Source organism: Mustela erminea, chromosome 18 (genome assembly GCF_009829155.1).
Source record: "Mustela erminea isolate mMusErm1 chromosome 18, mMusErm1.Pri, whole genome shotgun sequence".
Taxonomy (NCBI): Eukaryota; Metazoa; Chordata; class Mammalia; order Carnivora; family Mustelidae; genus Mustela; species Mustela erminea.
The window spans coordinates 17506146-17531622 of NC_045631.1; the positions used below are offsets into that span (position 1 = coordinate 17506146).

Below are 25477 nucleotides of genomic sequence, written 5' to 3' on the forward strand. Positions count from 1 at the left end.
CATATAGTAAAATTGAGCTTCTGGTTTATAATGCCAGGAGTTTTGTTAAGTGCATATAGACATGTCACTACCACCCCAGTCAAGTCCTAGGACAGTTCTGTCATTCCTCCAAATTCCCTCATGCTCCACCCCATTGCTTGGCAACCACTGACCTGATTTCTGTCCCAACAGTTTGGCTTTTCTAGAATGTCATATAAATGGAATCATATAACATGTGGCCTTTTTGAGTCTGGCTTCTTTCACCTAGCATGAACCTGTTGCGTGTCATCCATTTTGTGCATCTATCAGTAGTTCATTCCTTCTTGCTGGGTGGTATTCTGTGTAGCTATACCACAATTTATTTATCCATTCCTTGTTTGAAGGACATTTGGGTTGTTTCCAGTTTTTGGCAATGATGAATAAAGCTGAATAAACATTTGTGCGCAGGTTTTGCATCAGCCAAAGTTTCCATTTTATTTGGGTAAATACCTAGAAGTGGGATTGCTGGATTGTATGGAAAATCTGTGTTAAACTCTGTAAGAAACTGGTAAACTCTTTCTCCAAAGTGGCTGTGTCATTTTTGCATTCTTACCAGTGCTGTATGAGAGTTCTGGTTGCTCATAGAGTTTGTTTGTTTGTTTTAAAATTTTTTTAATTTATTTATTTGACGGTGGCGGGGAGGGCACAGGCAGAGGGAAAGGGAGAAATGGGCTTCTTGCTGAGCAGGGAGCCTGACGTGGGCTTGATCCCAGCATCCTGGGATCATGACCTGAGCTGAAGGCAGATGCTTACGCAGACACTTAATGACGGAGCCACTCAGGCGCCCTGCTCATAGAGCTTATTTTTAACAATGAAAATAAGTAACATTTCCTAGCCCCTACTATAATGTCAGGCACCATGCTAGGCAGTCATTGTCTCTTAATCCACATGGCAATCCTGAGGTTAGATATTAGTATCATTGCCCCATTTAGCAGATGAGAAAATGGAGATGTAATTACAATAAAAAACTTGCCTAAGTATTTCCTTGGGAATCTACAAGAACCTTCCCTTTCCCCTCCCCCAATAAGACTATTTAAGTGTGTGTTAAGCAACTACACAATACTGTATGAAATGTTCGGCCAAACAAACAAACAAACAAAACAATACAAAAAAACCTTGTCTAAAGTCCTGTAGCTAACTCATCCGAACATTCATTTACTCATTCAGTAAACTCACTAAATGTATTGAATGAGTGAACGAATGTTCCTACTGTTCCTGCTGGTGATAGGCACTAGGCTAGGTGCTGGGAATTTAGCAATCAACAAAGTAAACCCATTGCCTGCCTCCACAGGGCTATTTCCATGTCTGAAAGGGTATTCATACAAATAAACATAACTGTGATAGGTCTAATGGAAGACAAGACATATATCAAAAGACTATTTTGATAGAGTGTCTGGATTGGATTTGGGGGTCAGAAAAGCTTCTCTGAGGAACTAATTTTTAAGTTGAAGGAAAGGGTGGGGGATGGGAAGAATTGGAGGTGACAGATGAAAGGAATGGTACATGCAAAAGCCTTTAGGTTAGAAGAAATTGGCTGCAGCGGGGGAGACTTTAAAAGCTAAGGGGAGAATGGTACAAGGGGAGGCTAGAGAAGTATCTGGTGCCAGATGACCTAGGCTCCTGTAGGTCATGTTGAGGAATGGGAAACCTTTGAAGGATTGTAAGCAGAGAAGTGATCTGATCAAGTTTAGCATGCCTGCCATCAGCCTTAGTCCTCTCATTTTTGTTTTCTTTGCTTCTGAGCAGCGTGCATTATTGTAGCCAGTCAAGCAATGAGGATGGGCCATCTCCAGTCCATATTCGTGCTGTCCCAATTTCCACTGATATCCTTTTATGCATCCATTGTCAACTCTCAATTACACTCCCCTAGCCTTCCTATTCCAAAGCTCCCAACTCAGTGATTTCCTTTCTCCCTCTCTGCAGATATTAGTAGTGAACATGAGCTTGAGTTTAGGAGAGTTGCACAGTAAAAAAAGTGTAAGAAGATAAAAGAACAAATATAGGTGGACACTAGGTTTTCAAAGAAGGCATTAATAGGGCACCTGGGTGGCTCCATCGGTTAAGTGTTGACTCTTCATTTCAGCTGGGATCATGGTATCAGGGTTGTGGGAGCAAACCCTGCTCTGGGTTCTGTGCTAGGCATGGAGTCTGCTTAGGATTCTCCTTCTCCATCTGCCCCTCCCCTTCCAAAAAAAGGGGAGTGTATATATATATATATATATATATATATACACACACATATATATATATATATATATATATTTCGATTTTATTTATTTATTTGACAGACAGAGATCACAAGTAGGCAGAGAGAGAGCAGGGGAAGCAGATTCTCTGCTCAGCAGAGAGTCTGGTGCTGCAGGGCTCAATCCCAGGACCCTGGGATCATGACCTGAGCCGAAGGCAGAGCCTTTAACCCACTGAGCCACCCAGGTGCCCCAAAAAGGGGGGTATTAAAAAGGGGGGTATTTAAAAAGGGGGCTAGGGGTGCCTGAGTGGTTCAGTGGGTTAAACCTCTGCCTTCGGCTCAGGTCATGATCTCAGGGTCCTAGGACCCAGCGGCTCTCTGCTCAGCAGGGAGCCTGCTCCCCACCCCGCCACCTGCCTGCCTACTTGTGATCTCTCTTTCTGTCAAATAAATAAGAAATCTTTAAAAAAATAAAAAAGATAAGTAATGGGCTAGACTGATTTATTTATGATAAGCAGAAGAGGGAAGTGGAAGAAGTCAGGAAAGACAGCTTATACGGTCTTAAGATAAAATATGGACGTTTACATATAGGAGAAGTTTGGATATGAAAAAAAGGAGCTTGTGATATTGTCACAAAGGAGCTCAGTTTAAAAAAATTGTTTTGCCCCTGTGTGATGGGGTATAGCTGGTGACAGAAAACATATTTTATCACTTGAAGTTTTTCCTTATACATAAATTTAGTCTCTAATACTTAAAACACATTCACATACCTCAGAGACCCTATCTTTTAATGGGCAATGGAAAAAGGGTGGATTGGCAAAGAAGGATAGGCCACAGGGGGTTTGCAGTATGCATGTCTGAGGACAGCATCAAAATAAAATGGAAAAAAAATAAACGACAACAACCACCAAAAGAATTCTTATAACATTTCTCATTATGCCATAAAACAAAACAAACAAACAAACAAACAAAGCTAAGTCTATAGATGAAAGTATTAAGTCGTTTTATTTTTTTTTTTTTAAGATTTTATTTATTTATTTGACAGAGAGAGATCACAAGTAGGCAGAGAGGCAGGCAGAGAGAGAGAGGAGGAAGCAGGCTCCCTGCTGAGCAGAGAGCCCGATGCGGGACTCGATCCCAGCACCCTGAGATCATGACCCGAGCTGAAGGCAGCGGCTTAACCCACTGAGCCACCCAGGCGCCCCAGTATTAAGTCGTTTTAAAATAGCCTTTGTTAATGAAACCCAGTGAGGTCTCTAAATTTCATGTGCCTGTCAATTTAGCATTTCTTTCTGACTCAGTTAAAAGGAGTCCCCAATACCCTGTTGTATTTGCAACTGGTTTCACTGTTTTCGAAGTAGCTGTACTACATTAAGTGGACATCATGCAGAATATGTTATTTTATAAGATCAAGACAGTATCATTCTTCATTTAAGCTTCCCTTCCATAATGACCTTCACTCTCCATAATAACCTTCCCCTCCATAATGACCTTCCCCTAAACACCTGAGTTTTTTGTGAAATTTCTTGCCAACCCTCCCCCCGCTGCCAAAAAAACAAAAAACCTGCAACATGTCTGAATGATCTGATCCTTACCTACTAAGCCAGTAGCATAGCCCCTTGCCAACGTTGTCTTAACTAAAAATACTCCCTACAAATTTCCAAAATGCCCCCTAGGACTCCTCAAACCCCATCACACACAGATCCTATTATCACTATGGGTGGCAGAGTTCCCACATCAACTTGTAATGGGGGAATGCAGTTTGATTTCTGCAAGAAATCTTATTCGAAAAATGTTTTCTTGGCTTTCCTTTAAGGACTATTTTTAGTACACGGCTTTTCATGAAGATACCGTCTTTTGCTGACCAAGCCTCAGTTTTTTGAATATCCAGAACACCACTGTTCATTCTTGATTGAAATTCAGGTGTTCTGCTTGTTCCCATAGGCTGGATACCCGCTTTCGTTTTGATTGGTACTCTGGTTCTCTGTGCATGCCCATTCTTGCTAAGCAGATCATAATCTCCAGCTAGCTTCAGCAGCTCCCCTGTTCCCACGATCATAGCTCAGGCATTCAGTCATGTATACACGCTAGCTCCCAGATGTTTTTAGAACCCTTCCACATTGGCTACATTGGGTTCACATTCAGTAATTCCCTCACCTACTCAACAAGGTGATAATTATAGAGGCCAAAATGACAAGCCCTTTTGTGTAAGTCTTAAACTTTACAACAAAGGTAACATTAGTTTTGTAAAATTGACATTAACTAACGAATACAATCATTATAATGTAGCTACCATTGATTCATTGTATCTGACTCCTTTGAGTGTCCAGTATCTTTTAATCTTTCTTGAGTCTGGATCCCTTGGAGGACATGAAGAACTCTGTGTAGATCCTTTCCCCCAGAAAAATATACATTTGCACATTTTGCATGCAACTTTAAGGGCAGGGGGATCCCACTGAATATTTCTTTTTTTTTTTTTAAGATTTTATTTATTTATTTGACAGAGAGAGAGAGATCACAAGTAGGCAGAGAGAGAGAGGAGGAAGCAGGCTCCCTGCTGAGCAGAGAGCCCGATGTGGGACTCGATCCCAGGACCCCGAGATCATGACCTGAGCTGAAGGCAGCGGCTTAAACCACTGAGCCACCCAGGCGCCCTGAATATTTCTTAAAGTTAAAAAAAATTTTTAATGTCTTTTATAAATCCATGCCTCCTTCTGCTGAACATAAAAATCTTGTGAACAACCCTCCCACACATAATATTCTCCAGTTTCACAATCACTGATAACACGGTTGATATCCCTTCTCCACCAGCCAAGAATGTTTTAGCTGGCTATGTTTTAGGTTTACATTGGAAAAGCAGTTAAAAGTTTTATTTCCTTTTTCTTTAAGATTTTATTTATTTATTTGACAGAGAGAGAGAGAGACAAGCGAGAGAGGGAACATAAGCAGGGGGAGTGGGAGAGGGAGAAGCAGACTTCCAACCAAGCAGGGAGCCCGATGCAGGACTTGATCCCAAGACCCTGGGATCATGACCGAAGGCCATTGCTTAACTAACTGAGCCACCCAGGCATCCCACATATTTATACTTCTACCAGTATTGAGAAAAGTGCCTATGTCCTTGTGTCTTTTATGTACACTGGATATTATCAGTTTTTTAAATATTTACTTACAAAGCTTTTATTGGCCTTTTTGTATTCCGTTTATTTCCAGTTTATATTATTTGAATAATTCTGTTGTGTCATTTGTGTTTCTTCTTGACTTATAGGATTTCTTTGTCTATTCTGGATATTAACCCTGACTTTGCTACATACTACAAATATTTTTTTCTAAACTATTAACTTGTCTTTAACTTGTAACTAGTGCCCTTTGATGTACAATTTTGTTTTTAGCATACACAAATCTGTCTTTTTCTATATGACGACCTGGGTTTCATGCCTTGTTTGGGAAGGCTTTCTCTAGACTGTGAATTCTAAAAATAAAAATATTTTTTTAATATATATTTTTTTAATTTTATTTATTTGAGAGAGAGAGAGAGAGAGAGCATGCGCGCATGAGAGGGGGTAAGGTCAGAGGGAGAAGCAGACTCCCTGCGGGAACCTGAAGTGGTACTCGATCCTGGTACTTCGGTATCATGACCTGAGCCAAAGGCAGTCACTTAGCCAGCTGAACCACCCACATGCCCAAAAATATTTTTCAAACTTCTCTTCTGATATATCTATAATGTTGCTTTTCATGTTAAATCTTTTATATATTGGAATTTATGTTTGTGTTTAGTGTGTGGCATTGTATTAGTTTTCTGGGACTGCTGTAACAAATTACCAAAGGCTGAGTGCCTTTTGACAACAGAAATTAATTTTCTCAGTTCTGGAGGCTAGAAAAGTCTGAAATCAAGATGTTGCTAGGATTGATTCCTTGTGTGTGGCGGGGGTGCTCTGAGAAGACACTGTCCTTGAGAGAGATGCCAGTCCTTGGCATCCCTTGGCTCATAGATTCATCTTTCCAACCTCTTACTCCACCTTCACGTCATCTTCTTTTTTGTGTCTGTGTCCTTTTCTGTTTCTTATAAGGATACTCTCATGAATTTAGGGCCTACCCTAGTCCAGTCTAGTCTCACCTCAATCCTTACTGTAATTAAATTTGCAAAGACCTCATTTCCAAAAAAGGTCATGAGGTTCTGGGAGGACAGCATTTCTGCAGGGACAGTACTCAACTAATTTTATTTTTTCCAAAGGAAGGCTAATGGTTTCTGTGGTGTTCTTAGTCCGTCCTTTCTTCACAAGTATGATGTGTTTGCCACATACTAAATTTGGTGGGTCTGGTTCAGGACTCTGTTTTATGCCACGGATTTGTTTCTTCTACACTATTTTAATTACGATAATTTGAGGGTGTTTTGATATATTGTAAATTCCTCCCTTCCCCCCAGTGTTCCTTATTCAAATATTTCTTGGCCATTCTTGCACATTTTCTCTAATTCCTGTGAGCTTTAGGAAGAGCTTTCTGAGTCTATGAAAACCGTGTTAGGAATTCCACTGGAATTGTATTGAATTTAATGATCAATTTGAGGAAAATTGACATGTTTACGGTATTGAATATTCCCTTTAGGACCATGCTCTCCATTTGTTTAGGCTTTTATAGCTTTCAGTAAAGGTTTGTAGCTTTCTCCATTTGGGTCTTGCATATTTCTTATTAGGCCTAAAACTAACCAATTTTTTTTTAATTTTTTAATTTTTATTTATTTATTTTTTTTAAAAAGATTTTATTTATTTGAGAGACAGATCACAAGTAGGCAGAGAGGCAGGCAGAGAGAGGAGGAAGCAGGCCCCCTGCTGAGCAGAGATTCCCAATATGAGACTCGATCCCAGGACCCTGAGATCATGATATGAGCCAAAGGCAGAGGCTTTAACCCACTGAGCCACCCAGGTGCCCCTAATTTTTAAAAAAAGAGTGTTTATTTACTTATTTGACAGAGGGAGAGAGAGTACAAGCAGGGGGAGCAGCAGAGGGAGAGGGAGAAGCAGGCTCCCTGTGGGGCTCAATCCCAGGACCCTGGGACCGTGACCCAAGTCGAAGGCAGATGCTTAACTGACTGAGCCACCCAAGCGCCCCTCTAACAGATTTTATAAATTTAAAAAATGTATTATACCTGAAACTAATATAATACTGTATGTTAACTGTACTGGAATTAAAAATTTAAGGGGCGCCTGGGTGGCTCAGTGGGTTAAGCCACTGCCTTCGGCTCAGGTCATGATCTCAGGGTCCTGGGATCAAGTCCCGCATCGGGCTCTCTGCTCAGCAGGGAGCCCGCTTCCTTCTCTCTCTCTCTGCCTGCCTCTCCATCTACTTGTGATTTCTCTCTGTCAAATAAATAAATAAAATCTTTAAAAAAAAAAAAAATTTAAAAAATACGGGACCCCTGAGTGGCTCAGTTGGTTAAGCAGCTGCCTTCGGCTCAGGTCATGATCCCAGCCTCCTGGGATCGAGTCCCACATCGGGCTCCTTGCTCCGCAGGAAGCCTGCCTCTCCCTCTGACTCTGCCTGCCACTCTGTCTGCCTGTGCTCTCTCTCTCTCTCTCTCTCTCTCTCTCTCTCTCTGACAAATAAATAAGTAAAATCTTTAAAAAAAAAAAAATTTAAAAAATACTATAAATGGTCTTCCTTTTCTGTCACATTTTCTAATTGATACTTGCTGGCTTATAGAAAAGCCGTTTAATTTCGTGGATTGATCTTGTATCCAGCCACTTTATCTCACTTCTTTTATTCTGTATTTCAGTTGATTTTCTTAGTTTTTCTTCATAAGTTACTATATTCTCTTTCTTTTCAATGTTAAAATCATTTTTGAAGGTTTATGTGTGTGCTGCTCTGTTGGCCAGAACCCCAACAGTAGAGTATTCGACAGCAGCAGATTGGAATGAACATGGTTCTTAAAATTGAAATAGAAGAAAACATATAAAGAGGAGCCACTTGAGCCACAGATGCTGCATAAAGAAACAGTGGACTTAGAACACCCAAAAGAAGGAAAGTGGCAGAGTCTTGACTAGCAAGTGCTTCCTGGCCTTCACATTGCGGTAGGATTTAAAACTTTCTGAATCCCAGGATGCTGGGTGGTTCAGCTGGTTAAGCGGTTAAGTATCTGCCTTTGGCTCTGGTCCTAATCACGGGGTCCTGGGATCGAGCCCTGCATCGGGTTTACTGCTCAGCTGGAAGCATGCTTCTCCCTCTCCCACTCTTAAAAAAATCTTAAAAAAATAATAATAATAAAAATGGGGCGCCTGGGTGGCTCAGTGGGTTAAAGCCTCTGCCTTCGGCACAGGTCATGATCCCAGGGTCCTGGGATCGAGCCCCGAGTCGGGCTCTCTGCTCCACAGGGAGTCTGCTTCCTCCCCCCTCTCTCTCTCTGCCTGCCTCTCTGCCTACTTGTGATCTCTCTCTATCAAATAAATAAAATCTTAAAAATAATAATAATAATAATAATAAAACTTTCCGAATCCTTCTAAGACCTGTGCTGGGCAGCGTGGTCATGTTACCTCACAACATGGGAACTTGCTCTACCTCCAGGGTAAATGTATTTCAATATGGCCCCTAACTCAACAGTTTATTCAGCCTTTCGACTCACGATTAATAGTTTGTGATTCTGTGAGGTCGGTCACAGATGGGGGCGGTGACACTCAGCTGCTACATAAGCCTCGGCTAGCATGCTTGAGGCCAAGGTTCTGGTTGCTATGTATATAAGAAAGATCCCAACCTAAATAAGAAACTTACTTCCTTGTAACTAATTAGCTTCCTCTGCATGGTTTTTAGATTTTCAGCCATAATCTTGTTGAGAAGTCATTAAGTCTGGTGTGGAAATTGCCTGTGTGTGGTAAAAGACACTACAGACTTAGCTTTGCAAAGAAGGGTTTCCTTCATTGCTTAAACAGGCACCAAGGGCCTACGTAATTACAGTTTCCTAAATAGGTTAATAGAGCTCAGCCTATAAAGAGCAAAAACTAGATACTTACATAGCAGCTTGAGTTTCTATAGATATTATCACGCCCACTTTAAAGACATAAACCGAATGCTAATAAGGATGGGGCTCTTAACTATTTTTAAATTTGAAGTTACCAGAACAGATGAAGACCTTGTCTATGTTTTTGTGCCAGGATATATACATCTGTGCTCAAACCCACTCTCCCCCAGTTAAGAATTCCTTTCAAAACAAGTGATAACCCACTTTGAAAGATAATCTATAATAAAAAATCAAATTACTTTTGACTTATTAAAAATGAAGTTTGTGGGGCGCCTCGGTGGCTCAGTGGGTTAAATACTCTGCCTTCAGCTCGGGTTGTGATCCCGGGGTCCTGGGATCGAGCCCTGCATCAGGTTTTCTGCTCAGCGGGAAGCCTGCGTCCTCCAATCTCTCTGCCTGCCTCTCTGCGTACTTGTGTTCTCTGTCCATCAAATAAATAAAATCTTTTTAAAAAATGAAGTTTGTAAAGATTTTAATAACATTGAAAATACTTACAAGTGAAATATTATTCAAAATTAATTTAAGGCACGATCTCAATCAAAAATATAATAAATGCAGGGTGCCTGGGTGGCTCAGTGGGTAAAGTGATGAAGTTCTTGAACCTAGGTGGGGTTCGGTGGGGTGAGGTTCGGAGCCGACGGCTAAAGAAAGAATTCTTAAGACGTCTCTGGTGCAAAAAGGTGGTTTATTAGAGCACGGGGACAGGACCCGTGGGCAGGCAGAGATGCGGCTGCCCCGGGTTGTGAGGGTAGGCATGTTATATACCCTGCTGTTGGGGGAAGGTGAGGGGAAGGGGGGTTTCAGTGGAGTTTTCATATGCTAAAGAGTGCCAGGATGTTCCAGGCCTGCCGAAGGCCTTGCCCTTGCTGCTGGATCAATGTTGTCTTTAGACCAGCCATTAACATTTAAGATAGTTGGGAGACTTTTTGGTGGGGTGTCACAATCCTGCTATCAATCGTCTTTGTTAGTGAGATTTAGGACATTTGTAAGCCAAGGGAGACTCCTGTCTAGCAGGATTGTGAGCTCTGAAAGTTAACTATTTGCTTATTGTTCATGGCAGTCAGGGCTGCCTGAGGGATGCTACACTTATGGAGGGGAAAGGGTGAAGAGGGGGTGCAAGGCGCCAGCTTTTGCTTTGTCTTCAGCCAGCCTCCTGCTCCCTCATCAAAAGCCTCTGCCTTCGGCTCAGGTTGTGATTCCAAGGTCCTGGGATCAAGCCCCGCATCAGGCTCTCTGCTCTGCAGAGAAACTGCTTCCTCCCCTCTCTCTCTCTGCCTGCCTGTCTACTTGTGATCTCTGTCAAATAAATAAGTAGAATCTTTATATATATATATATATATATATATATATATATATATATATATATATATATATATAATAAATGCATTTGAAGAAGACTGGGAAGAATTTTACCTGGGCGCCTGGGTGGCTCAGTCATTAAGTGTCTGCCTTTGGCTCCTGTCGTGATCCTGGGATCGAGCCTGGCACTGGGCTATCTGCTCAGCAGGGAACCTGCTTCTGCTTCTCCCATTCCCCCTGCTGTGTTCCCTCTCTCATTGTGTCTCCCTTTCTCAAATAAAGAAGTAAAATATTTTTTAAAAAAGAATTTTACCGAAATATTAGTACCTGAGAGTAATATCTCTCAGTGATGGCATTATTTGTGATTATTTTCCATAGTGGGCATGTTTTCTTTCTAACATATTTTTTTCCTGACATATTTTTTAAAAGAATTTATTTAGAGAGTGCACGTGAGCAGGGGGAGGGGCAGAGGGAGAGAGAGAATCTCAAGCAGACTCTTTGCTGAGTGCAGAGCCTAATGCTGGGGCTTGATCTCATGACCCTGAGATCATGACCTGAGCCGGAATCAAGGGTCACTTGTTTAACAGACTGAGCCACCCAGGCGCCCCTGACATATTTTTTGATTAAAAAAAATAACAATACCATCAGAGTTTAGTTGAGTAAACAAAACAGTCCTTCTACGGAATTATTTATGAGACATGAAGTCACTAAAAATTATTGATCTGATGATTTAGGAAGGCAGCTGAATTTGTTCACAGCAATTTGCTGGCTCTAACTCATTTCAAAGGTAATTTCCTTAATGGTTCAATGCCCTTGAATATTTTCTTAAACTTGAGTTTGGAACTCACACTACTTTTAGTTAGGTGTGACTCTGCAGACAAGCAAATTTTTGCACTTAACAGCAAAAGAAATAGGTGAGAGTGCCCTAAAAATACAAGCAATACACAAAGGCAGGTACTATATAATCAGTTCTTTGTGTAAATTACGGTCTTTATTGACAGGGATCATTATCACTGTGTACCAGAGCGAGGACTTCCCTGTGGTGCGCAGCTGTGGTCACTGTTTGTAGAAACCACGTGCTTGGGGTGTGACTGTGCCTCTTAGACTTAGAGCTTGCTTTTGCAAATAGTCCAGGATAAAACCGAGGAAGCGGCAGCCTGGAAGCTGGCTAAGGCCAGGCCTACCTAGATCGTCTTCAATCCAATCCATGTTTACTGAGAAGTTTCAACAGCCAGTAACTGTGCTGCAGGGAACCAAGATAACGAAGGGTCCCTTGCCCCTGTCCGGCACATAGTTTACACGTATTTCTGAAATTCTCTCATCTAATTCTCGTAACCACCCTGTGAGGTTGGTAGAGGAACCCATATCTTAGAGAGAGGTTAAGTAGTTTTCCCCATGTCACCCAGCTTACGTGAAGCGGGGCCATCGCTGGAACTCAGGCCTCCTAACGCTCCCCGCTGCGCTGTGTGTCGTGGCTGCCTTCTGAACTGGCAGGCCCTGCCTTGCCCCTTAGAGAGGCCCGCAGTCCACAGGGGAAACATGTAGACAAATATCAATGCCAGGCCGCATTGACCAGGTATTCTTGTGGAGTGCAAACAGAGTACAGGAGAAAGAGGAGAAAGGCAATTGATTAACTTCCTCCTGCCACATTCTGGCCTAAAAACAAGCTGCCTCCTTCCTTGTGCAGTAGAACTTCAAATGCATTATGGCTTCGGTTGGTTCCAGCTATTCCCATAAAAGGCTGTCACTTCCTTCCTCTTTGTACACCTCCTTTTACCTTTCTCTGTGTCTCATAGTGCCTCCCTTTTGTCCCCTTGTTGTAAATTCCAGTTTCTGGATCCATCTCTCTGCTTGTTCTTCTGAGTCAGAGGAGCTGAATCGTGCCCCTTTTATTCCCTGTAACAGTTCTGATCTCAGTCTTCTGATGGATCTTCCTGTGCTGTATCTCCGTGTCTCCCATCATTTTATTTCCTCCCTTGTTCTTGCTCTGTCTCTGCTTCCAAAGCCTGTAATACAGAAATGAGGTGCAGTTCTAAGCAAAATAGTTCATTTCAGAATAGAGTTTCATTTTCTCTGTTACGATTTTTTTTTAAGTAAATGGGTGGCTAGAGACCTCCAAGGTCTCTCAGTCCTGGAGCTCGAAATGAGGAGGTCCTATGTGTGAATCTCAGTTGTTTTTCCTTGACGCATTTTTCTGGATAGGAAGAAAATGTCCTTGATCAAGGCTAGCAGCCCACACATTACACATCTTTTTGGCATTCACCTGGCTATTCTCAGAGTCTCGTAAAAGTAAATACGGTATTTTCAGTTTAAGTCTAGAGAAACCAGGGAACAGAATGGGGGAGAGTTCTGCTATCCTATCCCCTAATGGTATCCAGATTAGGGTTTAAAGGAATGGGAGAGATAGGGTAGAAACCAGAGGAATCCCACCATGGCTCTCCCACACTTGGAGCTTGATCAATTCCCATTCAAGGGAATTTTGTAAATGGGTTCTCACTTTGCAAGTGAGTCTTCTCTTAACTAACATCTGGTAACTCCAACCTCACTATCAAAATCCACCTAAGAGACATAACTAAAAACTCCTTAAATCCCAAGTCTACGAGATGAAATCACCCTGAACATCAGTCAGGAGCCCTCAGTTCTAACTTGAGCCTTGCCATGTCATAGAGTGGCCTGTCAGTTTACCATTCGCTCCTCGATTTCTTCATCTAAGAAAGGAAGTAATATATTCACCTTCCTCACCAGGTCATTTTGAGAACCAAGTGAGATTAATATATATGAAAGTGATTTGAAAAATTGTAAAGGCATATATAAATATGAAATGATATTAATAACAGCAGCATCAGAACCCATAAAGTACAGTCCACACATTTAAATTTATGAGGAAACAATTAGGAACGGTGGTTATTAATCAGAAACTATGTTGTGAAAAACTACTCTTCCCTTGCTTATCAAGTTTGAAGGTAGTGTAGTCATTAAGCACACTGACCTTGAAAGCAGAAAGTAATGAGTTCAAATCCCAACTCTGCCACCCACCAGGTGAACTTGGGCCAGTTTTTTTTCATTGCTCTGGGTCTTACACACACAGAAGATAGATTCTTTGTGACCAATCCAATGAGATAATGCTTGTAAAATGTTTGATACAGTGCCTGGCACATAGTAAATATTCACTAAATATTAGCTTTGAAAAGTATCAATGTTTCTTGAGCACTGGGAATGTGCCAGGCCTAACTTGGAAAACAAAAAGAAAAGACATCGTCCTGTCTCAAAGAGCTAACAATTAGTGATCTAGAGGGACATTTATAAATGTGCCCCAAAAAACCAGATAGATAGAAACCTTCCTGGAGAAGGAAACACAACTCAAAACTTTTGAAGGATGAGTAGAAGTTTCTGTTAAAAAGACTTTGTCATTTGCCTAAGGGGTTGAAAAACCAAGGGTCGTATTTATGCTTGTTGGCTTTCTGGTGATTCAAGCTTAACATTCTGGTGACAACGTGAACCCGGTGTTGGAAACTGACTTGACTCGCTATTTTCTGTATGTGAAACCTAAGTTATTTTGTTTTCATTTCATAGACTCCTTAAGAGCTGTACAGACAACTTCTTGCATAGGGACTAGACGGGTTCCCACGACTTAAACGTGTTAGCATCCTTGGTCCGTCCGCTGATCCCTAAGGAGAGAAGGCAGGGAAGACTGGTAATCACTTATCCCTCTGGAAAAGCTGGAGCTGGAGGTGGTTGGGATAAAAAGGTAGGGAATAGAAAGCTCAATGCATAAGCATTTGTTTTGGAGACCACGAAAAGTTTACACTTAGCTGTCCTTTGTCCACATGCAAATGTGAAAATACAGAAAGCTTTGTATTTGCCGGATATCTTGCTACCATACTGAAGTGTCTTTTTCAGTTCACCAAGTATGTTAGCAGTGAATTTGGGAGTTAGAGATGTTACCCTAATTGGAAGAAATTTCAGATTTTCCCTTGGGTATTCTGTTTCCTTAAAGTTGATTAAATCTCTCAACAATATGTAAGATGTTAAAAGCTGTGTTTATGTCTGCTTCTACATCAGTAACTGCCGTGTTAGAGAAATGTAATTGGCATCTATTTGCAATCATCTGTTATCTTTTAAAAGTCACAGAATCGGGGGCGCCTGGGTGGCTCAGTGGTTTAAGCCTCTGCCTTCAGCTCAGGTCATGATCTCAGGGTCCTGGGATCGAGCCCCACATCGGGCTCTCCGCTCAGCGGGGAGCCTGCTTCCCCCTCTCTCTCTGCCTCTCTGCCTACTTGTGATCTCTATCAAATAAATAAATAAAAATCTTAAAAAAAAAAGTCACAGAATCGTAAGAATTTAGAACTGGAAGAACCTTAAAGAGCTTTTAGTTTAGCCTTGTCCTTTCACAAATCAGTGAACAGTGGCTTAGAGAGGCTGAGCCCCACTGTTTCACACAGTCCTCTTACAGGGCTTTCCTCAGGATTTTGCATGGTGATGATGGGAAGAGACCCACAGAGCCTTCCAATCGCAGTAGGCATAAGTGAATTAATTGTCCCCCCCTCCTCCGGCCCATGTTAGCGGAGGATGATAGAGACCAAAGCAAAGTAAAACGTTGGGAAGTCCCAAGAGGGAGAGAAGCCAGTAATGTTGAAGCTACTGTATTGGCCCATGTGACTGGTGTTGAGTGAAGATGACTCGTTTCCAACCCATTCAGGTTTGCGGCACCTGGATGGAGCACTTTCAAAAAAGAAAACGTTGTCAGTAGTCCCGGAGACTGCCTAGGATCTTGACCCGAAGGCGAGAGGCTGTACCGCGGTGCTGCAGAAAGTCTGCAGACCTGGTATTCCACCTCGCTAGGCGGATGGAGAGAGGGACTACTGGGTTCCCTAGCATGATTCAGAGCTTTGAGGAGCGACCCCCGCCCCCTTGGAGGAACTGCACCGGTTGGCAGGACGCGGAAAAGCCTTCTGTGGCCTACAGAGGGAACATTTCCTTAAGACTCCCATTTGGACGCAAAAGTGCTTGGTAGATAAGCCAGGCGGGCATGGCCGCAAGCTCGCCCGTCCTCTCCTTCCTTCTGCCAAAGAGAGATGCCCGGGCCCGACGCGGAGGGCTCGCCCACCCTCGGGGGAGGTGTGGGGGGCTCGGCCGAAGGCATCTTTCTCCCGGACTTTCTCGGGGCCTCCCTCACGCCGCCGCCTTCGCCTGGGGCTGGGAAGCCAAGGAGGGCAGTGGGGGCAGGTGCGGGGCGTTCCGTCGGCCGCGTCGGTCCCGCCGGGAGGGGGACGCGTCCGCGGTGACGGAACAGAAGCCCGGGGAGCCTCGGCGCCCCCGCGGCCGCTCGGAAGGCTCGTGCGGGGCGCGGCGTCGGCGCCTTCGGAACCTCCGGGGCTGCAGCTCGCCGCCGCCCGCTCTCCGGCCGGCCGGGGGAACCCGGGGAAGCCTCGCGGCCCAGGGGCGGCGGCGGCGAGACCCCGCCCCGCCCGGCCGGCCCGCGCCTATCGCGGCTGCCGGCCTGGTCACGCGGAGAGAGGCGCTGCGGGCTCGGGGCCAGCGCCCGGCGGCTGCCGGAGTCGCGGCTGGGCCGGGGCCGGGGCCGGGGCGGGGGCGGAGGGCGGAGGGTAGAAATAGGGCCGGGCGGGCCGCGCCAGTCCGGGAGTCGCGCAGAGCCGACCTGAGCCACGCCGAGGGCGCCGAGCGCGGCGACCGACCCCCGGAGCACCCATGCTGCTGACGCTGGCCTCGGGCTCGCTCTTCTTCCCGGGGCTCTTCGCACTCTGCACCTGGGGGCTGCGGCGCGCGCGGCCCGCCTGGAGCGACTCCGACTGCGTGATGATCAGCACCAGGTAGGGGCGAGGCCGGGCGCCGTCCGCCCCACCCGGCCGCGCGCGGGCTGCCCGCCGCCCCGACCCGCCGGCGCCCGCCCCTGCGCCGCGCCGAGGGCGGAAAAGGGGGGCGACAGGAAGCGAGGGGGCTGCTTCCCTGGTGCCTTGCCCCTCCGGGGCGCTGGCCGGAGCTCTCGGAAGACCCCGGCGTCCTCGCGGGGAGGGAGAGAGGGAGGAGGATGGAGGGCGCCCACGCGGGTCCGGACCGGGCGGGAAGCGGCTGGTCCACGTCTGCCAGCTGCTTTGGGGGTCAGGAGCGCGGCGGCGGCCGGAGGCTCTCCCTCACCGCCCTGGCAGCCTAGGGGAGAGGCAGGTTGAAGGCTCTGGGCTTTATGCTGTCCGCTGGACTGGATCCCACCCCCATTTTCTTTTCTGCCGCACGTTAGGCTGGTTTCTTCAGTGCAGGCTGTGTTGGCCACCGGGTCAGGGATCGTCATCATCCGTTCCTGTAGCGACGTGATCACGGACAGGTAACATCCAATGCCAGGTGGAAGCACCAATGACAGCGCTGAACTTTTTCGAAGTTTCCACGTTTGAGTGGCTCCCAGGCGCTAGTCCTTTATCAGCACAGGCGGTTGGGTAGCTAATGGGAGAATCTCGGCCCCATAATTAGCTCCTCCTTTCTCTTTACCTCTTTCAGCCTCGCCCACTTCAGAGAAAGTAAACTGAAGACGTGCTAAAGATGACAGGGTCTGAGTCTGATTTAAGGTGGCCCACTGATTCAAGTTCTTTATGAGCCACCTAAGTGTGAGAATTATTTGGAGTGGGGGGTCTGGCCTTTGGGTCTTTTAAATGATTTCACCAGATCCCTGCTCTGGAGCATTGTTTGGCCAAGGGTGGTTAGCAGAGACCCTCTGTGGAAAAGGGACAAATCCACCAACCCTTTCTTTACAAGGGCTGCTCCCGTGTTTCCTCTGGATTTGCTAAAGGCAATGAAAAAAGGTTTCTAGGGCTTTCAGGAAACTGACCTGTACCTGAATTACAGCTCAGTCCCCAGGCAGGTCAGGAAATGTGCAACCAGTGAAACAAATCATAAAGACCAGTGTACTTTGTATAGTGTTTAGACCTGGGCAGTTGTGCCCCCGCCCCAGCTTATTCCTAAAAAGCCATTGTTTTCACCTGTCTTCCTAGAACCACTCTTTCTCTTCCTTAAAGAGTGGTAGTCAAATGTGCAGGGAATGTCTCATAGCCTTTCCTAGTCCATTTCTTTCTTTCTTTTTTTTTTTTTTTAAGATTTTATTTATTTATTTGACAGAGATCACAAGTAGGCAGAGAGGCAGGCAGAGGGAGAGGAAGGGAAGCAGGCTCCCCGCTGAGCAGAGAGCCCAATGTGGGGCTCGATCCCAGGACCCTGGGATCATGACCTGAGCTGAATGCAGAGGCTTTAAACCACTGAGCCACCCAGGCGTCCCTCCTAGTCCATTTCTTGTCGATTCTGCAAAGTGTCCTGGTTTTTACCAGTTGAGCATGGAAAGGGATGGGAGCAGGAGCGGGGTATCCATTTCTCTGTGGTCTGCAAATTTAGTGTCTGAATCTTGGGATTAGTCCTGCCGTTGTGACTTTTCTGCTTTCCTTCCTGTGCCTCTTTTAAACAAAACCAGCTACTGGCAATGAATAATAGATGCCAAGAGAAGATAGGTCAGTTGATCTTGACTGCATATACCAAAGGCTAACAGCATTTGCTTGGCTGGGTTCAATTTTTTATTTTCATTGAGCATTTTCTGATCATGCAACAAATTCTCTCACTGTTCCCACTCTGTCACATTAAGCTTGAAATCAGCCTCTTTTGCAAAGATTAAAGTGACAAATGTGACTTTGCAGTGTTTTTTTGAGCTGATATGAGGGCAGGCATTGGGCAACCACTATATATTTCAGATGTTTGCACACCGTTAGTTCTGTAGGACCCCTGTTGTGTCTTCCCCTCAGAAGCTCTGTTTTTAGTGGCTGGATCATGGTGGCACACCTGAGTTTGGTTTTTAGGTTCCTCCTTTTCTGTATCTTTATGCCTTAGATTTGCTGGTCACAAAATGGAGACAGACACATCTCTGTGCCCTCTGCCTTTGCATGTATGTATAAGCATGTTTTAAAGGCACCTAGATCATCTTGGGGGAAAAAAAAGGCCTTTTGGGGTTCGTAGACTGTACACTCAAATATTTTTCTATCGTATGCCTTTTCTTTCTTTTTTAAAAAGATTTTACTTACTTGAGAGAGAGTGTATGTGCTTCCGCACTCAAGCAGAGGGAGGGCAGAAGGAGAAGTAGACTCTTCCCAGAGCAGGGAACCCGACATGGGACTCCATCCCAGGACCCTGAGATCATGACCAAAGCTGAAGGGAGATGCTTAACCGTCTGAGCCACCCAGGCGCCCCTATTATATGCTTTTCCATTTTTTGTCTTCACACAGAATATGTATTTATAAATCCCCCCAAATTATATGCATAATATGGTGTGGGACTAGAGATTTCAGGAGATTCTTAAAGCAGTCCAGATCCCCAAAAGGGCTAAAAATCCTGTGCAGTTTTAGCAGTTTAAGCACTTATATTTGGATAGTGCTTTTTACATTCAAAAGGACATTCACACTTCTAGTTTTTTAATCCACACAAGAACTTTGTCAGGGAAGGAAAAAACAAGAATTATTATCTTGATGCTACAAAGAAAGTTAAGTCCCCGGCTGGTGGCAGTTAAGATTATAATCCAGACCTCTTGTTGATAAGTTTTTGGAGAGTCCTGCCTATCAGCCACAATTTCACATCCCGTTGAATCGGTTGTGCAAAATATCAAAATCCCAGGTACCTCTGGAGGGGAGGGATCAGTTGCATTTCAGCTAAGCTTAGTAGTTCTTCATAGTTATTGTGCTTGGAATTGCTTCAGGAAAGCAACTGGAGGCCGTAGATGAGCAGTAGAATAAATATTGCCATATCTTTGTTGCCCAATGGAACCTGGCTGAGGAATTCACATGCACATCTTGTATATTTGCCATTACTTACTTGTTTGCCTGTTTCATTGCTTCTTAATGATACAGTCATGCCGTGAGAAGTGTGGACTCGTTCAGGAACAGGGATTTGAATGGCACCCTCTCTGGAATATATTGCCAGTGTTGCAGTTCAGTGGGTTGGCTTCTTAGGAAATTACCGGAAACAGTTAAAAATACAAACTTGAGCTCGCGAGGCCGTGCAGGTAGAGGCTCTGGGGAGTAGAGTCCTTAACCAGCACTGCAGGTGATTCTGGGGTTCAGGTAGTTTGAGAACCATGAAACTAAACTGTTTCTTCTCGCTGACTCAGGGGTGCTCAGTAAAAATGTGACAATTGAATGAAGCTAATCCTTCTCAGCGAGAGTGTATGATTTCTGTTTTGATTTTCTCCTTTTTCTGTAGAATGATTATTTCTCATTTGGGAACAAAATGGTAGACACTGGAGACTTTCCTTCTAATCTGTTCTGGGCCTGTGATAAACAGTCAGTTTAGACTCTGCAAATATGGAATCAACCCCTTTGGGCAAGTAAAGGGGAATGCTGTCTTTTGTCCTAGCTTATTGCTCGTATCTGACTGCTGTAAGGTAGTCCTTGAGCTCCGGGCTCCTTTCCAGATGTATTTTTCTTAATGAGTGGACTTGGGATTAGCCACAGAATTACCCACGTAATTACCCACGCAGTTACCCACGGTCAGGGTAGCTTCCCAGAAACTCCCGAAAGTGGGGTTGCGAGCAAATATGTGAGGAAACTCCCAACTATTGAGCAACTAAGTAGAGTTAAACTGGAAATATTGGATTGGGCATTTGGGACACCTCTGAACAAGTTTCTTGGTGGGGCTAATGAATCATTTGTAGAGATATCTATATCAAAGTTAGCTTTTATCAGAAAATGCATTCAAAAGGGCTAAATCAGGGAAATGGTGACAGCTGGTACTGAAACACCTGGTGCTGAGTGAGTCCCAGCTTTCTGCCTCTGACACCTAGTAATTGGCCCTGTAACTGAGAGAAAAATCTTCACTCGCCTTATTTATCACTGTCAGAGTCTTCCTTGTAAAGCGTTTAGAGTGAAAACAGCCACTTAGGTACAAAACTGACATCTGTCATCATCCCATGGACTGTTCATACGCTTTCTTTTAGGCACTGGCTTGCCCGAGAGTATGTCTGGTTCTTGATTCCGTATATGGTCTATGACTCCTACGCTATGTACCTCTGTGAGTGGTACCGAACCAGAGACCAGAACCGCGGACACTCCCTCGCCACCTTCCGAAACTTCCTGTGTAAAAACCGCCTCATGATCACACACCACGCAGTGATTCTGTTTGTCCTTGTGCCAGTTGCCCAGGTATGGCCTTCCCAGACAGCCGACAGCCGACTCAGTCCCTCGTCTCCTCCTGTTAGACTGGGTGTCTTTGACCAGTACTTGCGAGCCTGGATTGTCCCTCTTTCTTTCCCCTTCCTCCCGCACCCACTGTCCTTTGCCCACTCCTTCCCTGGTAAAGCCTCCTCGGCAGATACTGTGGGGGAAAAAAATGCAGTCTGCAATGTCGCTGATCCTCCGTACCAGTACTTTCCTTTATGCAGTACCCTAGCCCTCTGTGATTCCCTGGCTCTGTCAGAGGCCCTGTCTTTAGTTTATACAATATAAAAGCAGCATACAATACAATACAAAACAACATACAGATTTTTTTTTTTAAAGATTTTATTTAGGGCGCCTGGGTGGCTCAGTGGGTTAAGCCGCTGCCTTCGGCTCAGGTCATGATCTCGGGGTCCTGGGATCGAGTCCCACATCGGGCTCTCTGCTCGGCAGGGAGCCTGCCTCCTCCTCTCTCTCTCTCTCTGCCTGCCTCTCTGCCTACTTGTGATTTCTCTCTGTCAAATAAATAAATAAAATCTTTAAAAAAAAATAAATAAATAAAGATTTTATTTATTTGACAGAGATCACAAGTAGGCAGAGAGGCAGGCAGATATAGGAGGAAGCAGGCTCCCTGCCGAGCAGAGAGCCCGATGCGGGGCCTAATCCCAGGACCCTGGGACCATGACCTGAGTCGAAGGCAGAGGCTTAACCCACTGAGCCACCCGGGCGACCCCAGATTGTTCTTTAAAAAAAAATGAGAGTAGCTCATTCGACTGGTGAAGTGCTCTAACGTTGTCAGAGAGTACTGTATGTGCCATGTTGATGTCACAAAAACCCATTCTCAAAGCAGATAGCCTTAGAATTTCTCCTCGGGTCCATTTGCCCATCCCTCTCTTCCCCCTGCCCTGAGTGAGAGAGACGGGAATGCAGAAAGGAAATTATTAATTCCTAAGTGCCTACCAGGTGACAGCTTCTGGACTGCAAAGCTCATCACTTTCTACTAATAATTTGAAGTATTAGAAATGACAATTAGATATTCTCCGCCCTATACCAGAGATGAAGCAGCTGGGGCTCTAAGAGCTTACTTATTGTGGTAGTAAGTGACAAAGCAGTCCTTCTCCACTATCCTATTTTTTTCTGACAAGATAAAAGGAGTGGTGGGAGTACATTACATTCATAACAAAGATTTTCCTGGTTGCTCTGGGACCCTGACATCTAGCACAGGGCCTGGCACATATTTTGTTGAACTAAACTGGCCAAGTGCCCTTGGCATGACTAAGTTAGATACCCAAAAGTAGGCTACAGGGTTCCTTCCGGCTGACATTGGATTTCAGAAAAAGCTTGGTATGTGATGCGATCCCCCGACCTCTGAGTTGCCTCTGGATCCAAGGGGGTTTGACCCTCCAAGCACTACAGCTGTGGAGGCCGAAGACTACCAACCAGGTGTCTACTCGCTCCTCTAGCATTGCCCTTTCCCTTCATGGTCTCATGGTTCCCCTGTCCAGTAGCAGCTTATTTCCCTTTCCTTCCCTTTTCTTCTGTAGAGGCTCAGGGGAGACCTGGGGGACTTCTTTGTCGGCTGCATCTTCATGGCAGAACTGAGCACTCCGTTTGTGTCGCTGGGCCGAGTCCTGATTCAGGCACGTATGGATGATGGGGCTGTGGTGGTGGGAGGAAGCTGGCCCGCGGCTGACTGGGGGTGTGTGGGAATCCCATAGCGCTAGGAATGGTGGGACAGGACACCCTTCAACAGATGCAAAGGTCAGTTGGTCTTCTGAGCCTGTGGGGGTGACATTGTACTTTTGATTCACATTTGATACAGTTTTTTAGGTATTTTTTCCTGGCCAGATTTATTTTGTTTTGTTGTTGTTCTTGTTGTTAAATCCACTGTTCTTGTGTGCCTCTCGGCTGGGTGGCTTAGGCCAAGTTCATATCACTGCCGGAAAAAACTTTGAGCCTGTGTGCACACAGAAAGAGAGCAGCACTCAGCCAGCTTTGCCACAGGTGTCAGAAGACCGGATGTGTGGCTGTTCTGCCGTGGGTCTTGGGCCGGTCGCTCCCGGAAGGCACAGAAGGCATGGCGTGGCGCTAATGGCCCTCTCCTCCCCTTCCTTCTGCAGCTGAAGCAGCAGCACACCCTTCTGTACAAAGTGAACGGAATCCTCACGCTGACCACCTTCCTTTCCTGTCGGATCCTCCTTTTCCCTTTCATGTACTGGTCCTATGGCCAACAGCAGGGACTAAGCCTACTCCAGGTGCCATCCCGTATACCCTTCTACTGCAATGTGGCCAATGGCTTCCTCATCGCTCCCCAGATCTACTGGTTCTCTCTGCTGTGCAAGAAGGCAACCCGGCTCTTTGACAGCCTCCCAGCCAAAAAGGATGGCTAAGTGCTCCTGGGGGTCAGGCAGTGAGGGTGCCGCCTCACACTCACTGCCGCCTCCACGCAGTATTCCCATGGACCAGACTGTGCCCTTGCTGGCCTCAGGCTTTTGGGTATTGATGAGCAGCCGGGTTTGAGTTTTTCTAAAGGATAGTCATCTGATCTCCCTCTTCTAACCTGCCCCTTTGGCCAAAGCACTTTTTTCTAAGTAACAGTGACTGGATCCTGTCAGACCTCCACTGGCAGCAAGGTAGTTTTAATGAAAAGCCCAAGGATCCCTCCTTGGGTCTTACCTCCAGGGTTCTGGGAGGTAGAAGCATGGGGTGTGGAGACAGGTAGACCAGGGTGCTAAGTGTCCGGGCATCTGCCTGGCCCGAATATTGGCGGCTACCCACCTTTCCTACCACTCAGGGCAGCATCTATACTCACTGGACCAGCAGTAACAAGTGATGAACTCAGTTCTTGAAATACATTCTTGTGATGTTGGCCTGGGAAAATCATTGTGGGTAGGTAGTTTTTTACTGTTTACTAGGTAACTCATCCTGTCATCCACGTGCCAACGTTGAATTCCCATGTCCACTGACTTCCATTCAGAAGTCTTCCTGGCAGGGGAGCAAGAAGCAGGGAAGGGAACACTTGAGTGGGTCAGGAGGCCGATGGGTCTGCGCCACTACAGGCTGACGTGGGAAGACTAATGTCAAACTTGTGAGCTTGTTGTCCCGTCACAAATCCTATTCCTATCTTATGTCCCCTCAAACCCAGCTTTCATCATGTCCACACGCACAGGATGCTGTTGTTAAAACTGCAGGGGTAAAGGGACATGGTGCCTAGCAAGCTCTTTCCCAGGTAACCCCCCCACTTTGACATTGTCCTTTTCATAGGATGTGTTAACAGGCTTCTGTATCCTAAACTGTGAGAGGTATCCTCCAGGCTGCCTCCTGCTAAGCCAGAGCTTCTGTTACAAAGCCTGTTCCGCAGAAGCGTACTGCCACCTTGCCGCAGAAGGCTGGGGAACAAGAGTGCAAGAGCTCCCTGGCCAAAACATGTCCTGTGGACTGACCCATCTACCATTTGCAGATAGGATCCTCTGGTGCCAACACTAATTGTTCCCCATCCACTAGGATGGGTTTTTAGAAACTGCTACCATGAAGTTTTTTGTTTTCAAATGGTAGTAAAAATCTAGAAGTTTTAAAGTGCCTTTGAACTCACTGTTGTCCATGAACTTGCAAAGTACTGAGTATGTAACAGTGTCTCAAATTCTATTTCTGTCTTTAATGGGTGCCATTTAAAAAATGTCAAATGTTGTAATTTTTTTTTTTTTTTACCGTTTTTGTTTACTGTCAGTCTGTCTTTATAAATCACCCCTGTGGTGATTAAAGTGCACTAATATTTCCCAGCTTCTTCTCATTTGTGAAATACATCAATATCGACTTCTCTTCAGACCCATCCTGTGACCTGACAGGAATCCCTGCTGTGAGCTCTGGCTTCTGGTCTGTGTTCACATACACCACACAACTGGCAGAAGTTGGGGTGTGGTCACACGTTCAGCATTCAGGAGGGCCTAGCTCATACCTCCCTCTAACATGTTCCTGGGGTTCCAAGAGTACCTCATCGGGTCCTCGAGTTCAAGCCCAGTGGTCAGGCAGCTCTTGGCATGATCTTCCCTTCCTGTGTGAATCCCAGTTAGGAGCTGGAAGGGAGCCAGAATAATGCTTTATTGTGAGTGAGAGTTAAGCATATGAAAGTGATGGGGCATATCCTTTTTCCCTCCTTGCCTCTCAAACACCTCTACAAACAGTTCTCCTAGTTCTGTGATAGACATTGGATACATTAAGGCCCCATATTTAAGGCCCTGTGTACACCACTGACTGCTGCCACTCAGTCTTGAAAACCATGACAGCCTCCCCCAGGCATAAGATAATTATACCCAGACTTTAAACCCATCTCTGGTGTTTACCAGACTGTTACAAAACAGCCCTTCCCGCATCCACTAAATGGAGCTCAAACTCCATGGCAGAAGTCCTCCATTATTAGTCTACTAATATTAGTTAGTTAATATTAGTTAATACAGTTAATATTAGTTAGACCAATATTAGGTTATTAGTCTACTCCCTGACACTCTTCTTGGTACAGTGTTCTTTTTCCCTTTTGGGTTCACAAACCACATGGCCAACTGGTGGCAGAAGAGTTTTTTCCCTTGCTGCCCTTGCTAAGACACCACGAAGGGACTCTTGAAGAGGCTTTCAGTGGAAAAGAACATATACCTTGTCATTTTTCCACTTGGGTAGTTTCACCTTTGGACTTCTTTGCTGAATTCTAGGGTAGGTAAGTCCAGTTATGAACACATTCCTCCCAGCCGGCCTTGATATTTAAGACTCTAGCTGAGCCCA

At 45.3% G+C, this 25477-nt stretch overlaps 1 protein-coding gene and 1 long non-coding RNA gene across 5 annotated transcripts; one reads left to right on the forward strand and one right to left on the reverse strand.

The window, feature by feature from the left end:
• Window positions 1-11483: 11483 nt before the first annotated feature.
• Window positions 11484-16259, reverse strand: LOC116578120. Its single transcript, XR_004280745.1, has 2 exons — window positions 16171-16259; window positions 11484-12517 (listed from the first exon to the last, which is right to left on the reverse strand). It is a non-coding gene; the product is annotated as an uncharacterized LOC116578120 (long non-coding RNA).
• On the forward strand, window positions 16045-24483 carry TLCD3A (TLC domain containing 3A). 4 transcript variants are annotated; one of them, XM_032322087.1, is made up of 5 exons: window positions 16045-16342; window positions 16768-16851; window positions 20488-20692; window positions 22249-22344; window positions 22825-24483. In XM_032322087.1, exons 1-5 carry the CDS (start codon window positions 16221-16223, stop codon window positions 23092-23094), a joined length of 777 nt encoding a protein of 258 aa, XP_032177978.1. In that variant the 5' UTR covers window positions 16045-16220; the 3' UTR covers window positions 23095-24483. The 4 variants fall into 4 exon arrangements, with proteins under 4 accessions (XP_032177978.1, XP_032177979.1, XP_032177980.1 ...); XM_032322088.1 differs by lacking the exon at window positions 16768-16851 and having other exon boundaries at window positions 16195-16342; XM_032322089.1 differs by lacking the exons at window positions 22249-22344; window positions 22825-24483 and adding an exon at window positions 18393-18447 and having other exon boundaries at window positions 16195-16342; window positions 20488-20655.
• Window positions 24484-25477: the final 994 nt, after the last annotated feature.

Bases quoted from the DNA above. Each gene is read 5' to 3' on its own strand.
- TLCD3A (XM_032322087.1), top strand. From the start codon at position 16,221: ATGCTGCTGACGCTGGCCTCGGGCTCGCTCTTCTTCCCGGGGCTCTTC. The intron at 16,852-20,487 runs GTAACATCCAAT...GCTTTCTTTTAG, and splicing joins AGCGACGTGATCACGGACAG to GCACTGGCTTGCCCGAGAGT. The intron at 22,345-22,824 runs GCACGTATGGAT...TTCCTTCTGCAG, and splicing joins TGGGCCGAGTCCTGATTCAG to CTGAAGCAGCAGCACACCCT.